At 40.0% G+C, this 16218-nt stretch overlaps 1 protein-coding gene across 1 annotated transcript in view; it reads left to right on the top strand.

The window, feature by feature from the left end:
* Positions 1 to 16218, top strand: part of Galc (galactosylceramidase) — a 58695-nt gene that overhangs the window by 22047 nt on the left and 20430 nt on the right. Inside the window, exons 8-12 of the mRNA XM_028777285.1 lie at positions 585 to 740; positions 3084 to 3208; positions 3804 to 3931; positions 14281 to 14370; positions 14915 to 14951. Of these exons, the coding sequence (XP_028633118.1) occupies positions 585 to 740; positions 3084 to 3208; positions 3804 to 3931; positions 14281 to 14370; positions 14915 to 14951 (536 nt within the window). The remainder of the gene's footprint in view (positions 1 to 584; positions 741 to 3083; positions 3209 to 3803; positions 3932 to 14280; positions 14371 to 14914; positions 14952 to 16218) is intronic.

Genomic DNA, 16218 nt, shown 5'->3' with positions numbered 1-16218 from the left:
TGAAATGTAGTTCATTCTTCTCACACAAGAATTAATGGTACAATAATATCTACGGGGCTTTTGTGGACTGGTTTTAGTGCTTTACCTTGAAGTAAATGTCACAATTTCTGTCTCAAGAGGACAGAGATATCGGAGAGGTTGCCTCTTCACAGACAGCGTGACTCATCTCGTTTGGCCTCCTGGCTGATTACCTCCCTTCCAGAGCTCCCCAGGTTTACCTGGAAAGGCTGAATCTTTTTTTTTTTTTTAACCTTGTTTTCCATTTTAAATGGTCCAGGTAGTGGCCTCTTTGACCTTCACCAGTCACTACACTGGCATCCATTTATGGCTTTCAGAATGTTCTCTTTGTATTTGTGTGGTTGTAGGCTTCTAATGTTGTATTTATTTGCTGTCGTTTGTAGAGTGCCTTCAGATGGAACAGTGGGAGGCCATGCCTTCTTTCCATCTCTCAACTGTCTTCTTAAAGCTGCTTGATTTTTTTTTTTTAAAACAGCAAGCCCTGGTGAAGAGCAGTATTTCAGTTCACTCGTCTACTTTGGGAAGTGTGGTGCTTCTGACTTCTCCACTTGTACTCTTTCTCTTAGAGCTCATTATCCCGGAACCTACACAGTATGGAATGCAAAGATGTCAGGGAAGAAGCTTTGGTCATCTGAAGATTTTAGCACTATTAACAGTAATGTTGGCGCAGGCTGTTGGGGTCGTATATTGAACCAGAATTACATCAATGGCAATATGACTGCGTAAGTTATTTACAATCTTTTGGGGGCTTTTATTATAATGAATTTTAGAAAACACAGTAAATAGAAAAAAATGAATCATTGTAATTTTATATCCTAGATTCAGTGGTTATAAACATGTGCTTTGTTGACTTAATCTACATATGCCTAGTATTTGTCTAATCTATTTGTTTTTTTCTGTATTTGAAAGAGCCTGTATTAAGTAAAGTTGAGTCTATTTGGGTACAGTTTACTCAAGTAGCACAATGATTTTTGATAATTTACATATATTTTAAATTACTTTGTCATATTATGCCATCATTTTTAATATGTCTCTCTAAAACAAGGATATTTCCTCACATGACCACATCATTTTCATGAATATGAGCATATGAAATATTTCTGTGTTTTTAAATGTCATTTGTAACGTTTTTATTTTAACAAAGGATATAGCACATTTTTGTGCATTGCGTTTAGCAGTTTTGGTCACAAAGTCTCTTTTAATGTAGAATTGTTACCTACCCTTCTTTCATAACTACCTTTAAAGTAAAATAAAAACAACAAACAAACAAACAAACCAGGGCCGCAGCCTTTACTTGGTACCTCCTTCCACTCTGACTGTTCGGCTCCCTTAACTTTATCTAACTCTTCACAAAACGAAGTTAATAAAGAACAGAATCCCTTCCGTTATTAAAGGGGATGCTTCCTAAGTGCTTTGATGACAGCTTAGGCGTAATTAGATGTAAAATTAGCCTTATGACTATGAGTATAATAAAAACAAACCAATATGCATACTTTTGTGGTGGTTCGTTTGGTGTTAAGATAATGAAAATGAAGATATGTACAAAGAGTGAAGCAAAGCTGTTTATCCTTCCTGTCTCAAAACAGTGGCCCTAAAAACATTCTCCCGTTTTTATATAATTTTAAATATGAAATTGATACCTTAGCATATGATCTGTTGAGTAAATTGCTTTTTATCTAATAAGGTATTATGACTTTATTCTCTCATATTAAGTATATGTTTACTTTATGCCTTTTTCCCATGGTTCTTGTCTTGTTTTGTTTTCTTGAGACAGGGTCTTCCTATTATTGCTCAGGCTGGCCTTGAACTCTCCCCAGTACTGAAATTATAGACTTGCACCACCACATCGCCATACTATCAGACCTCCATATTCTGACACATAAAGAAGTATTTCTTAACTTGGCCCTGTTGTAAGAAGTTCTGCAGTACTTGTTATACTGATATGTAGGCAGCTTCTCAGACTTCCAGGGTCCTGGAACTTGTATATCTGGTCAGTACTCATGGCTATTCTGATGATGCCCACGTTGGGAAGCACCAGTGTACAAAACAGAGGAGGCCATGCATGTGTGACCCAGATCGGGAGAGCTCTTATGATGTCCATTGCTTGTGTGTCTCTGTGTATGTTTAATCAGCATTATTAGTTTCACCTTACAATAAGGTAATGAGAAGGGTTAGAGTTTCTAAGAGGGCCAGAGTAGCTTTGTGTGTTGGGAGAAAAGTTGGTTAGAGAAGTGAAAATCTCTGGGTGAATGCTGTTTGTTTTTAGCTGTATGGAAAACAGCCAGATGTAAAAACTTAGGTTTTATGCTTGAATTTTTTGAAAGCTGTAGGGCCCCAACTCTGCTCCTGGAGCTCAGTATGTGCTGCAAAAGATTAGTGTCTTATCATCTGAGGAGAGGCCTAAAGCCAGGCCAGCAAGCTGACCCAGTTAGTACACCAGCAGAAGCAGAAGTGAGAGGCTGGAGTGGCATCAGTGTGTGTCATGTTCCCAGCCACCTACTGATTCACAACTGTCATCATCCTGTTACCACATGTGAGGGAACAGGGTCAGAAGAGATTAGCTCAGGGAACCCAAACAGTCTGACTCTGAGTTATCATCTTACCACTGCAGCGGTCAGTCCCAAGTTAAGTTCATCAAACTGTCTGTGAAACTGGGGTACTAGGAAAGCTGGCAGAGGGAGGGCAGGTCCAGAAAACGCTTTTACTTGTACTTGTTTCAAATAGTTGACACGTCAAGCATGGTTCACCTTTTGGCCTTATCACTGTTAAACAGAATCCTTGTGTGTGTGTGACTTTTAATTCTCTGATTAACCATTAAAATGTTTGGATGAATGCTGAACTGGATTTTTATAAATGGGAGTGAACCGAGACAACATGTATTGTGTTTGGGGCACTTAAAAGTTAATGTTCATTTACTTAAATATAATTATGAAGGATACTTTTGCTTCAGTCATTTAGATATAATTTATGATATACACACACACACACACACACACACATATATATATATATATGTATATATATATATATATACATACATATATATGTCTTTTTTTCTGTTTTAGCACAATTGCTTGGAATTTGGTGGCTAGTTATTATGAAGAATTGCCTTATGGACGAAGTGGATTGATGACAGCTCAGGAGCCGTGGAGTGGATATTACGCAGTAGCATCTCCTATCTGGGTATCAGGTGTGGATGTCTAGATTCTATCTCTTTCTCCACAAATTCTTTTTAAGAGACAAACCAGAGAGCACCAAAGGAGGTTATACAAACTGTCCATCCTTTAAGTGTGTGACTAGTTTAAGGGATCCCTGCCAGTGTTTTATAATATTATTTTGGGTAACCTGATTGCTTTCTGTATTTTGTACTGTATTATTCTAAGTCTAGGCCTTTAAAAAAGGAGGAAAAAGGGAAAGGCAAGCAGCCCAGGGAGTGGGGATGTCCAGTGATGGAGACAGAGGTGATCGCTCAAGAATATGATCCCACATCATGATAATAGCTATAGAATGAATATACTTATCCTTATATTCAGCTCAGTGTATCTAGAAGTTTTGAGATTATTCTTTTATGTCAGTTCTGGTTTATTCATTTAATTTCACCAGTTGTTCAGGAAGCCTTCCCACAGATACTCTTTTCACCTGAAAAATTTAAAAATGGAAGCATAAACTTGAGAGATACTTTCTGAAAATGACTCTAGTTGCTTAGAATCAATCAGACTCAAGTTTGTCAGCAGCGATTGTGTTTTAACGTTGTCTCATTCGCATTCTTTTCTGCTTTTCTGTAGCTCATACCACTCAGTTTACTCAACCAGGCTGGTATTACCTGAAGACAGTTGGTCATCTAGAGAAAGGAGGAAGCTACGTAGCTCTGACTGATGGCTTGGGGAACCTCACCATCATCATTGAAACTATGGTAATTGTTCGTTGTTAAGACTCAGTTAGTGGGGATCTCATATTTTACCAGAAACGTTGTCTTCAGACAGAAGGATATTGTGTTCTTCTGGGCATAGAAGGGCATGTTTTCAAGGGTCTTCTGACTGGCTCCCTGGGAGAAAGGTTCGAGAAGGCTGGTGGTTACCTTGCTCCTTCTGTTGTTTTAGGACATCTTTCTTTTTAAAGATATATTGGTGTAAAGTAATGACTGATCCTTCCGACCAGCCCCATGCTATCAAAATAAGACTCAGACTTAAAATATATTTATAAAAACTTTGGCCGTTTGACCTTTGCAAGGTCATTCTATTATTAGATCATAACTTAAATTATCCCATTTATTCTAGTCTACATTCTGTCATGTGGCTGGTTACCTGTGCTCAGGTACCATGTGTCCGTCCCCTCACATCTTCCTAGGAGGATCTCCTCCCTAGCTCTATCCCAGAATTCTTTCTACCTATTGGCTGTCCCACCTTCTATTCGATCCTTTTCTATAGGCCATAGATTTTTTTAATTGACAGGTGATACATCCATAAAATACACATATTTTCTCTACAATACATTGGAATAACTGGTGAACACGTGTCAGTTCTTTTGTGTTTGTAACTAGGAATGGGGCTGCCAAGGTAAATAGTAACTAATGTGAAGAGCCGCCGGTTGCCTGTACTAGTTTTCCTTGCTACCAGCAGTTCATGAGGCTTCCAGTATCACCTCGTCCTCTGAGCAGTTATTGTCCATTTCCTTGCTTATAGCCCTTCTTGAGGCTGTGGGGTGGTGTCATTACCATTTTTTTCTTTTCCTAGTGACTGGTTATATATTTTTTGGTTATCTATATGTTTTTACTGGAGAAATGTCTATTTAAATCTTCACTGCCCATTTGCGAGTATTCTTAGTTTTCTTCTTGAATTTCAAGAGTTTTTCATATAATCTATCTAAAAGCCCCCCCTCAGAAGACACATGCAGCTGTAGTGTATAGTTTCTACTACCCTGCTTTAAGCTCTGGGCAGACTGCCATCACACTGGTTCTCTTGGATCTGTGGATGAAAGACATACATACTCACAGGTTATTTTTAATATGTGTTTTAGCTCAATGGCCCAGCCTTGGTGGCTAATGTGTCCTTACCTTCACTCCCAGATCAACACCTCTAAATCTGTTCGCAGCTTAGTTGCTCAGTTACCTTTAGTCCTAGTTCAACACCTCTAAATCTGCTCTCACCTTAATTGTCTGGTTACCTTCTTCTTGTTCAGTACCCTAAATCTGCCCTCAGCTTAGTTGTGTTTCTAATCTCCTGCCTGCACACAGAAATGCTATAAGTCTACAAGGAGGGGAGAATTGATTTCTCAGTGAGCTGAGCCAAGTCATATGGCTCCAGCAAAAACTAAAACAAAGAAACCTGCCAGAGAGAGCTTAAGCTAAGAGGCTGGGAGCTGGTTTCCTGAACGCTAGAAGGGAGGCAGTGAGAAACAAACAATAAAGCTGCCTGTCTCCCCCCAGCAAAATATCAAAGGATAGATTTTTAAAATTTGATTTAACTGTTTTTAAGGATAGTATGGAGTATAATAATAATTGCTTAATTGTTCTTAAATATACAGAGATTAAGCTCCACAGAAGAGAGAAGTTAGGAAAGAATAATATAATAAACAAAAGGAAATTTAAATAAAGTAAAATACAGAGAAATAAAAATATTGAGACATTCGATCTTAAAAAAAAAGTAGATCAAAGGCAGGGTGTAGGAAACCTAGGCTATCTCAGACAGTAAAAATTTAGGCCTTAAGAATTATATAAAGAGAGAGCCTAGAAATAGGCTTATATAATAAACAAAAGGAAATTTAACTTTACATTATATAAATAATTTAGGCCTTGATCTCATGAAGGCTAGGATGGGACAATAAAAACACTGTCTCATTGGTTAATATTTGTTTAGATTGCTTTATTTGCTTTAACTTGTTTTAATTATCAAAATAAGTGTGATTATGAGTTTGGTGGTTATATTAAATTCCTCTGAGAGAAAGGTCAAGCTAAATGTTTAATGATTTCTGGTTACTGGACCAAAGACGTGTGATTTTGGGAGAGAGGCTCTATGTTTGTTTTGACAGGAAAGGAGAGAACCCCATCCAGAGTCATATGGATCAGATTTGACAGGGGAAGACCCTCTAAAGAACTAAAAATGTTCAAAAAAATCAAGCAAGATGGATAAAGATTCATCATCCCATCCTTCACATGACATAAAGACTTATTATAATTGGTTATTAATAAAATGAGCTCATAAAAAAGAAAGCCGTCTTTCACCTACTCCAAGAACAAAATTTCATCCTTAATTGATCTATATACTCTACACAAGTTATACAAATATCTTAATGATACTAAAAGTTTGGTCGTGAGGTTCATATTAAACAAAATGTTCAGCTTTGGTGAGATTCATCTTCAGATATGCTAAACTGTCCCTCTTGGTCCCCTGCTTCTGGTTGTTCCCTAAAACAGCTTCTGAGATTGCCGCTGATTTCAGGTCATCTTACCTTATCCAACCTTTCAGACAGATCCAGTTAAAACTTTAGTCAAGCTCTAACCCTTCCACACATACAGATACTAGATAACAGATGCTAAAGCTAACTTTCTGAAATTTACCCAGTTTTTCTAATTTTCCTACTCCTCCTCACCCCTTTAAAAAATTTCTCAACACCCCTATTCCACAACAGAAAGAGCTGTAGAGAGTTGTCAGCCTATTTCCCTGGGATTAGGTGTCTGTATTGTTAGTTTACAAATTATAGATGAATTGTCATTTTAAGAAATAATTTAAAAATGGTCATAATTTTAAACAAGAAAAAAAGAGGTAAGCTAAATTTATTCTTAAACAAAACACTATATAGCCATAATCTTACATTAATAAAATTCTTTATAATTGTTTTCAGTTTACTCAAATAAAAATGACTAAGAGTAGTTAAGGTTTAACAGTTCAAAAATACTTTACTTTGTCTTCAAAAACATAAAAAAATCCATAAAATATGTTATTTCATTATTAAAGATCTTTTGATTATGAGACATATCTGCTCCTGAGAGCTCTCTAGCGCGCTCTCCCCCTCCCCCCTCCCTCTCCCCCTCCCCTCCCCCTCCCCTTCCCCTTCCCCTCCCCTCCCTCCCTCCCCTACCCCCCTCCCCTCCCTCCCTCCCTCCCTCCCTCTCTCTTGTTTTTCCAAGACAGGATTTCTCTGTGTAGTCCTGGCTGTCTTGGAACTCACTGTAGGCTGGCCTTGAACTCACAGACACACCTGCCTCTGCCTCCAGAGCTGTAACTAAAGGCTTGGGCCACCAACTCCCAGCTGAGAAGCCAGTTTTAAAAACATTAGATAACATTCTAGATGGAACTTTTTGTTTTTGTTTTTGTTTTTTGAGACAGGGTTTCTCTGTGTAGCCCTGGCTGTCCTGGAACTCACTCTGTAGACCAGTCTGGCCTCGAACTCAGAAATCTGCCTGCCTCTGCCTCCCAAGTGCTGGGATTAAAGGCACGTACCACCACTGCCCTGCTGTTCTCAGATTTCTAACGTGGTTAAAGACTAGTTATAGTCTCATAATCAAACTCAAGTTGTTAGCATTGAGAGAGAGGTTATAAAATAAAAGACAGTTTTCAGATAATATTACAAACTAAAATCTAAACATAAGTCAAAGATAAAATTGTAACTTTTTAAGTTATGAATGATGGTAGAGTACTTTATTAATTGACAAATGTGGACTAGATATTAATTATATATCATACTTTGTAATTTACATGATTGTTATAGTTTTGTAGTTTTGTTCAATTTATGTCTGAGAGAAGGGTTTTGTTGGTTTTTTTTTTTAATTGGACAAAAATGGTGAGATGTAGGGTATGTGTGTGAACGCTAAAGGTCCTGTTTCCCAATTGGTTGTTGATTGATCAATAAAGATGCTACTGGCCAATGGCTGGGTGGAAGAGGCGGAACTTCCAGGTTCCCTCAGGCAGGGTAGGAGACAGTGGTGGTGGCGGTTGGGGTGGGTGGGTGGGGGAGGAAAATTCACCGTGCTTCAGAGGGCTAGAGAGCCACGCAGTGTGCCATGTAAGCTCTCGGATGGAGTGGTCATTGGCTGCTTCCTTGACTGGGCCTGGGGGAGCAGATTGGAGAATAGAAACGCAACTAAGCTGAGGGCAGATTTAGGGTGCTGAGCTAGGATTAAAGGTAACTGAACAATTAAGCTGAGGGCAGATTTAGCGGTGTTTCTGGGAGTGAAGATAAGGGCATATTAGCCACTGAAGGCTTAGAAATGCCCGGCCATTGAGCTAAATGTGTAGTGACACGACCACCATCAGCGTAGGTACCTCAAATGGGGGTCTGGGAATTAAAGGGCAAGAATAAGAGAAGAATGGAGCCAAGGCAAAGTTATGATCAAGGCTCAACTTTATTGCAAAGCAGCAGGCTTATAAAGGCAGAAACCACCATGAGGAGAGCAACAATACCAACCAACCACAGCTCCCAGGGTCCTAACCACCAGCCTGGGAGCACTTATGGAGGGATCCAGGGCTTCAGCTGAATATGTAAGAGTGGAGGGCCCTGCTGGGCATAGGTGGAAGAGAACCTTGACCTCATGAAGGCTGGACGCCCCAGGGGGTGGGAATTTTGAGGGTGGGGAAGTGGGAGTGGGGGGGGTAGGTGGGGGTTACATCCACGGAGAAGAAGGAGGAGGGGTAAGGGGATGGGGGGTTCCCGGGTGGGTGGGGTATGGGGTAAGGGGATAACATATGAAATGTAAATAAAATATCCAATAAAAAAAAAAAATAAAGGCAGAAACCATAAGCCCAGCCCCTAGGCGTGATGACATACATCACCTCATGCCTGCAGCCAGAGGTGTAGGTTTCCATTTCTCAGCACGGGTCTCTCTTATCAGGCCAAAAGCGGAACTCCCAACTTGGGCGGGAAAATGCCACTAAGTGCTGTGATAACAAAAACAGCTGATACACGGCAACTCCTGCTACGCAGATCAGGGCAGAACCTCCACATAAAAGCATTTTAAAATTAAGCAAACGTGTGTTTATGTCTTTGATCCGCAGATCCGTGAGAACCAGGGCAGTGGCTGGTTGCACAGTCCGCACGGAGCTTAAAGTGGGGTAGTAGAAACTGTGCTGCATGCAGCTTTTGTGTATTTGCGGCAATCCTTATAGGGTAGGTCAGGCTGATCCTAGGTTCATAATCCTGCTAGCTCATTATCCCAAATGCTGGAGAATATGCCCAACTTCTCTCTTTGGAATGGCATTCTGGGAAGTAAAAATGCTCTAAATTTGTGTGAAGCTCAGATTCAGGATTTTTTTTTTCTGCACACTTGATATGAAATATAGGAAACCATTGACTAATCCCCAAGGTCATGTGGATTTGACGTGTAGATGCTTTGTTTTGGTAAGATTGTTGCTGTTTTAAGTCTTACGTGTCAGTTTCTGATTATTTCTGTTATTTCTCCAGGCGCTTGGCATTTGGTCCCCTTCCTCCATTTGCATGTGTATGCCTCGCTGCTGAGGTCCAGCCTCAGTGTGAGGAGGGTCCTGAGAAAGTGGGTAGGGGAGCAGTGCTGACTGAGTGACTACTCCGAGTCAGTAGCGGGTGCAGCTCTCTGTTCAGGTGTTCTCTCTTTGCCGGATCAGTCTCACCGGTCTTCCTTCTTTTGACAGTGAGCCTGAACCCAGTCTTTTATTTACTAACGGTACATCATCAAGGCTTTAACCATTGTTAATCAGAGGAAATCCTTTAATTTATATAAATTCTAACAACTCCCAATCTTTAGTCTCACCCCTACCCCCCCACTTCCTTAGAACAGAAACTAAAGACAAAGCAGAAGCAGGTCTCCTTACAGTTTTCACACAGCCTGTTCTTCACCGGCAGCCAGCACAGACAGCTCCTGCGGTTCCTGGTACAGCAGACAGAGTCTTTACTAAGAACAGAAAGGTGACACACTACTAAGGTTGAAATGATTTCTTACAAAGCTTTAAATTTTATGCAAGTAGGACAGCTAGCTCTCTCCGATATCTCTCTAGGCAGTGTCCTCTCCAATCCTTCAAGTAGCTAGAATGAAGTACTAAATTTTTATAAGCTTGCACACCAAAGATTTTAATTCTCTAATCTTTGTTTCCGTATCTTAGCAATTCCTTGGCCTCATGTCCAAAATTGGCAACGTCTCCATGAGCATCACCTCGCTAGCCCACCGTTCTTTTCCATTAAGCTATACTCTGCTTTTAATACTATTTGTTTCTAGATCATCATATCAGCCTTCCTTCTATAGGATAAACCTATCCATCCTTTGCTTGTTTTTTTATAGGTGCCTCCTCCTTTTTCTGTCCATGCCTTTTCTTCTTGAGACACTTTAATTCTCTCTCTGTGGTGTCCCCAAGTTCACCTTGGCTAATAAATGCAGCAGTTTGGGTACATGTATTTCTTCATATAATTCCAAGTTTGGCCAAGTCATGTAATGAGCAGTTTCTACAATGGGCCCTGTAGGTTTTTATGGCTCTGTAGTTTTGTTGTCTAAATTCTTTCCCATGGCTCCAAAGGTCAAGCAGAATGCCTGTTCCTTGTCCTCCACAGCCTTGTGACCCCCTCCATTCCTCATTCCGGAGAATGACATCTGTTTCATTTATTATGGAGTGATTAGCTCTGAGTAATGGGGGAAATGTGTTCCTCAGAAAGAGAGATTGAAAGTAAAGCAAATAGAAAAGACAGCAGATCAGTTTCAGGGCAACAGTGACCATCAGCACATGTGGGGAGTCATGACCTAGCAATCCTCCAGGGGCAGCAACTGTGTCACACAGCCTGTTATGCAGCCATGCTCAACCCAATACCTCTCTGTTTTCCACCATACTTTGAAAAGTCTATATTTCTGCTTGGATTATCTTTGCATATATATACTGACAGGCAATCTATAACCCATGTGAGTTCTTCTTTCCTTGTGCTCTTGTGGCCCCTTTACATCTTAATTACTGTACTCGTGAGGGAGGGTTTGGGGGGAGTTTCCTAGCTCTGACCATTTTCAACATTGGCTATTTTCGGTACTTTGGATTTCAACATAATAAATTAATTATTGCAAGCATAGAACCTAAGATTGTTATTTTACTTCCTCTGTGTATAATGTTCAGGACTGTTACTCTTCTGTCCTGCCAGTCAACAAACATGGGGTATCTTTCTGTGTATTACGTTTCACTTAATTTCTCTGATACCTTCTCATTTATTGTGGAAGCCATGTTTCATTTTATTAATACTATCCTGTTTTTTGGATCCCACGGTAAATGGGATGCCTCAAGGTTATTTTCAGTGTTTCATTTCTTGTGTGTAGACATGCTGTTGATGTTTATGTATTGATCTTGGCCTCACTACTGGCTCTCAGTGTGGGTCACCAGAGAATGTTGTTTAGATGAGCATTCTACCTTCAGAGAAGACCCTTTTGTCCTCCCTTTACCATTCTAGAAGCCGTGAGTTTCTTTCGTTTACCCAATTGTCTTGCCCCGGTGCTGATCCAGAAGTAACCCTATAGAGTGTGCTTGTTAGCTGTGGAGATTTTGCCAGTATTTACAACTTAGGCTGAGAAGCTTGTCTTTGGTTCTGAGCATGTTGAGTCTTTCTGTGCAGAGCTCTGGATTCCACCGGGCACATGCTCATGCAGCGCTTGCCCCTCCCTCGATCCAACAGTGAGCTGCATTGTACCAACCCATGCATTCCTGAGATGAGTCAGTCTTCAATGTTAGACATTAGTTTTTGTGTTTGATGTTGGATTTGACTTCCTAGATTCTTTAGAATTTTCTTTCCTTGTTATGTCCTGTTTGGTTTTGGTATCAGAGTAATTACTAGCCCCATGGAGTGATTTGGGAACATTTTTGGAGAATTTCTCAATGTCTGATGTTCTTCAGTTGTATGACAGAATTCATATATGAAGTCACCTGGCCCCAGGATCTTCCTTCATGAGAGTTTTAGTTTAAGGATTCTTTTATTTATTGTAGGTATAGTCAGGAATTATTCCCTTTTTGTCAGAAGCTTTGAAATTTTGTGTTTCTGTCATTTTGACTTTCTGATCTGTGTGGTTGAGCACGGAACCCCTCTTGTAGTCCCATTTAGTTGGATAAGGCTGCCAGGGTGCTCCTCTGCCATTCTCTTTAGTTACTGAGTCATGTCTCTTTCTTCTTGATTGGTCTTCTGAAGGTTTATTTATCTTTCTAAGGGAATAATGTTGTTTTGTTTGTTGTCTGTATTTCAGTATTTCACAGCAGTATTTATTGGCTTTATGTTCGTGCTATGGATTTGAAAACTGTCTAGCCTCTTAAAGTAGAAGGCCAGGATACTCTTTGGAAACACTTAAAAATATATAGACATGAGTAGCCTTCACTTCCTCTCTATGTGGTACTTTAGTGTAGTTTATCCATTTTAGGTTTTGTTTTAATATTTAGATCACAAAGTTTGTTTTTTATTGTCCTTGTGATTTCTCCTTGATTTAATTGCTTTCTGGCAAGGGACTTTTATGTAGCTGTGAGTTTGGGCTACACTGTTAGGCTCAGGTCTCATGTGCACACTCGCCCAGGAGCTATCTGGATTCACAAATGGAAGATGCACACACATGACAGTTAATTTTAAAATGCCTTGGCTATCTCAAAGGCTGGGCATTCCTAAACCTTCCCCTGCTACCCCAGGCCCAGTTGGGGAAGTGGCCAGTGACCACCTACCCTAATTCTCACATGGCTGGTTGACTTTCTCTTCTGCAGGTCCTGCATCCCATCCTTCTCCTCCAAGTCATAGAGATTCTGAGTCCTCCCCTCTGCATCCTAGCCCGAGCAACTCTAAGGGTCCCGCCCAGTCTCCCTTTACCCAGCTGTCGGCCACTGACATCTTTTTTGATCAATCAAAAAGCAATTGAAGACAAGGACCTTTATCATTTGGACATGCAGATTGAATCAATTGAATCAAAGTGTTTCTCTCTGTATTTCTGTGAATTTCACAGCTCTTGTTATTATTGCTTCATTTCATCCTATTCTGGTTGGAGAGCATACTTTCTGGTGTTCCTCTGAGAGGACTGCAGTCATTGCCTCATTGTGGGCCACACTGAGAACTGCCCTGGAAGAATAGCTGCTTTGTTGCCTGTGGACTTCCATGTGGCTGTCTCTCAGATCTTTGTCTGTGTTCATTTCTTGTTCTGCCTGAAAAATCTCAACAAGTAAAATGTCAACTACTGCAGAATCGTCTCCCTTCTTTCCCTTTGTTCTGTTAGGTTTTCTTTCTTTTTTATTAATTATTTTATTTACATTCCAAATGTTATCCCCCATCTTGGTCCCCTCTCCCCTTTGCTTCTGAGAGGGTGCTCCTCCACCCACCCACTCCCACCTCAACCCCACTAGGATCCCCCTAACCTGGGACATTTTCAGATTTTGTTTTTATTTCTGATATTTTAATATATTGACTTTTGACATTAAATTTTCTCTTTGTTTATATTTTTCCCTTTGTTTAAAAATCAGTTTTCTCTGCTACTATTTGTCATTGCTACTTTTCTGTGGTTGCTGGGGGAATACTTTTTCACCTTTACTTTCAGCCTTTTATTTTTTTCCTTTCAATGTAATGCATGTTCCCTTACAGTAGCACACAGTCGGCCTGCTTTTCTCAGCCTTGTCTGGCATTTTGGTTAGACTGTTGGATGAGCACTAGTTTGCTATGGTTTGGTTTAGTTTTGCCTTGTGGTCTCTGTGTTCTACAATTCTTGATTTTGTTTCTACTTGCTATTCCTCCTTTGCCATTTTCTTTGATATTGATGCTGCTTTCTGTTCCTTTAATGATCTCTCTGCTACACTTTAAAGAGTTGTTACAGAATTTACCAGACATACCTTCCTGTTTCAGGACCACTTCAGATTTAAACTGACTGGATCCTAGGGCAATGAAGGAGTGCTGTTCTTTTGCCATTTTTTATATTTTCCCATTTTATTGTGCGTGACACAGAAAGATAACAGGATGCTGTGAAATTATTATTTCGTATGTAATTGAAAGAAAGTCCATGAGAAGAAAAAAGAACAGTATATATTTACATCATCTGTTGCATTTATTTATGGTTATGGATCTTTGGATATGTTTCTATGTATTTAAGTTGCCATTAAGGTCATTTCCTTATTCTAAGCTTTGCCAAGGCCCACACAGTATACATTGATTAAAGTTACATTAGCAATTTATTTTTTATAAACTGAAATAGTTTATATTTGTTATAAATGTTTGCCATTCCTGCTACTTTTCAGGCATCGATTATTTGTATTTTCCCCACAAAATAGCTTGTATTTTGTTTGGATAACTTACATGACTCTTCCCCCTCAGAGTCATCAACATTCTACGTGTATACGGCCGTATCTACCATATTATAATGTCTCACGTCAGCTGGCTACCTTCACTCTAAAGGGATCTTTGGTAAGTACATGTGTTCAACTTTTACTTTGATTTCAAATTTTATGTTAGCGTTGGAGAGATGGCTCAGTGTTTAAGAGTGCTTGCTGCTTTCCCCAAAAAGTGGGCCTGGTTTCCTGCACTCTTGTCAGGTAGCTCACAGCTACATATATCTATAGCTACAGAGGATCTGGTGCCTTCTTCTGACCTCAAAAGGTCACACATGTGAGCTTACAGAAACACAACTAATAAATAAAATACATCTTTAAAATTTTATGAAAAATTTGTGTTCTTTTACAGGCCATCAAATCTTATGTGTCATGTATTAGAGAATTACTAAGAATTTGTGTATGAATGGTCACCTGCTCTGGTGCCTTGTGTCTCCGGACTTTTTTTTTTTTTTAAAGATACACTCTCATGTAATCCAGGCAGCCTCATTTACCAGTGGAGGTTGACTAGGAACTTCTGAATGTCCCTTTACTTTAGGAGTGCTGGGATTGCAGGCATATGCTAATATATCTGCCTCAGAGAGTGTGGGGTGAGAAACCCAGGCTCTCTTGCATGCTAGGGAAGCCCTCCACCAACTGAGGCCTTTTCTGATGTCCGTAAGGAAATAGGACAGAAACCAATACCTAACAAAGCTGTCTGGGGCTTGATTGTCCTTGGTGGGGTAAGCAAAAGTTGCACAGTCTAAGGAATTTTCTTTTTCCTTTTTTTGTTGTTGTTGTTTTGTTTTTTTCAACATGGGCTTTCTCTGTGTAGCCCCTGCTGTCCTAGAACTCACTTTGTAGACCAGGCTGACCTCTTAACTCCTAGTTTGCCTGTGTCTGCCTCTGAGTGCTGGGATTAAAGGTGTGTACCACCACCAACCACCTGGTGAGGAGTCTTCAAGCACTAAAGTTTAGAGTATTCTATACTGAAAAACAAACAAAACAAGATAAAGACAAATCAAACAAAATACCTCAAGGTCACCATTTGAAAAGCTTCTTAATTTTGTTTTGTTTTGTTTTCTATGCCAGAGTGTTATTAGAGGACCAGCAGGACTGGGAGGGAGGGAGATAAGAGAGGCCGGGGCGTGGGGGGTGGCAACCAATAAGAATGCATTATATACATGCATAAAATTGTTAAGAGAACAAAATTAGAAAATTAGACCAAAAAAAGAGAACAAAATTAGAAAATTAGACAAAAAAAAAAGAGAAGAAACTTAGACAAAGCATCTAGTCACTGTAATCAGAAAGCAGTGTCACTCTGACGCCTAGCAAAGGGAAACTTGCTCACAAAGCACAAAGTGCACGAGTTTTGTTCTGTATCTGATTAAATATCTGAGTCCAGTAAGCTGGAGGGCTTCAGAAAGAGGCGTTGATAGAAGCCTTTTGTAACCAAACAGTTGTCTCCAAAATCAGGCCAAAAGCTCTGTGTGTGTGTGTGTATGTGTAGGTTGCAAGTTTTTGTTATCTGCGTTCTTTAATTGATTATTTCATTTATTTACATGTCAGATGTTGTTCCCCTTCCCAGTCTCCCTTCCACAACCTCTCATCCTATCCCCCCTCCCCTTTGCCTCTAAGAGGGTGCTCTGCCACCCACCCACCTACTCCCGCCTTGCCCCTTGAGCATCCCCCTTTGCTCAGGACCAAGCACCTCTCCTCTCATTTGTCTAACATATGTGACAAAGACATCTTGAGACCCTTCAACTGTTAAGGCCACCTAACTACATGTGCAAGCTGTAGTAACAACTCAGAAGCCCAAAGATGTCACTTGAAATCCTTTTTCCCAAGTTGTTAAAAATCATGTGGATTTGTTACTTTTCATGTCATTCTTCTGTGAACATGGAGATTTATCTCTTTTCGTAATCTTTTGGAAGGTCTCTCTCTC

The sequence above is a fragment of the Grammomys surdaster genome, unplaced genomic scaffold, assembly GCF_004785775.1.
Source record: "Grammomys surdaster isolate TR1022 unplaced genomic scaffold, NIH_TR_1.0 279, whole genome shotgun sequence".
NCBI classification, from domain to species: Eukaryota; Metazoa; Chordata; class Mammalia; order Rodentia; family Muridae; genus Grammomys; species Grammomys surdaster.
The sequence above is the reverse complement of the archived record's forward strand: the minus strand, read 5'-3'. Positions and strand labels throughout refer to the sequence as shown.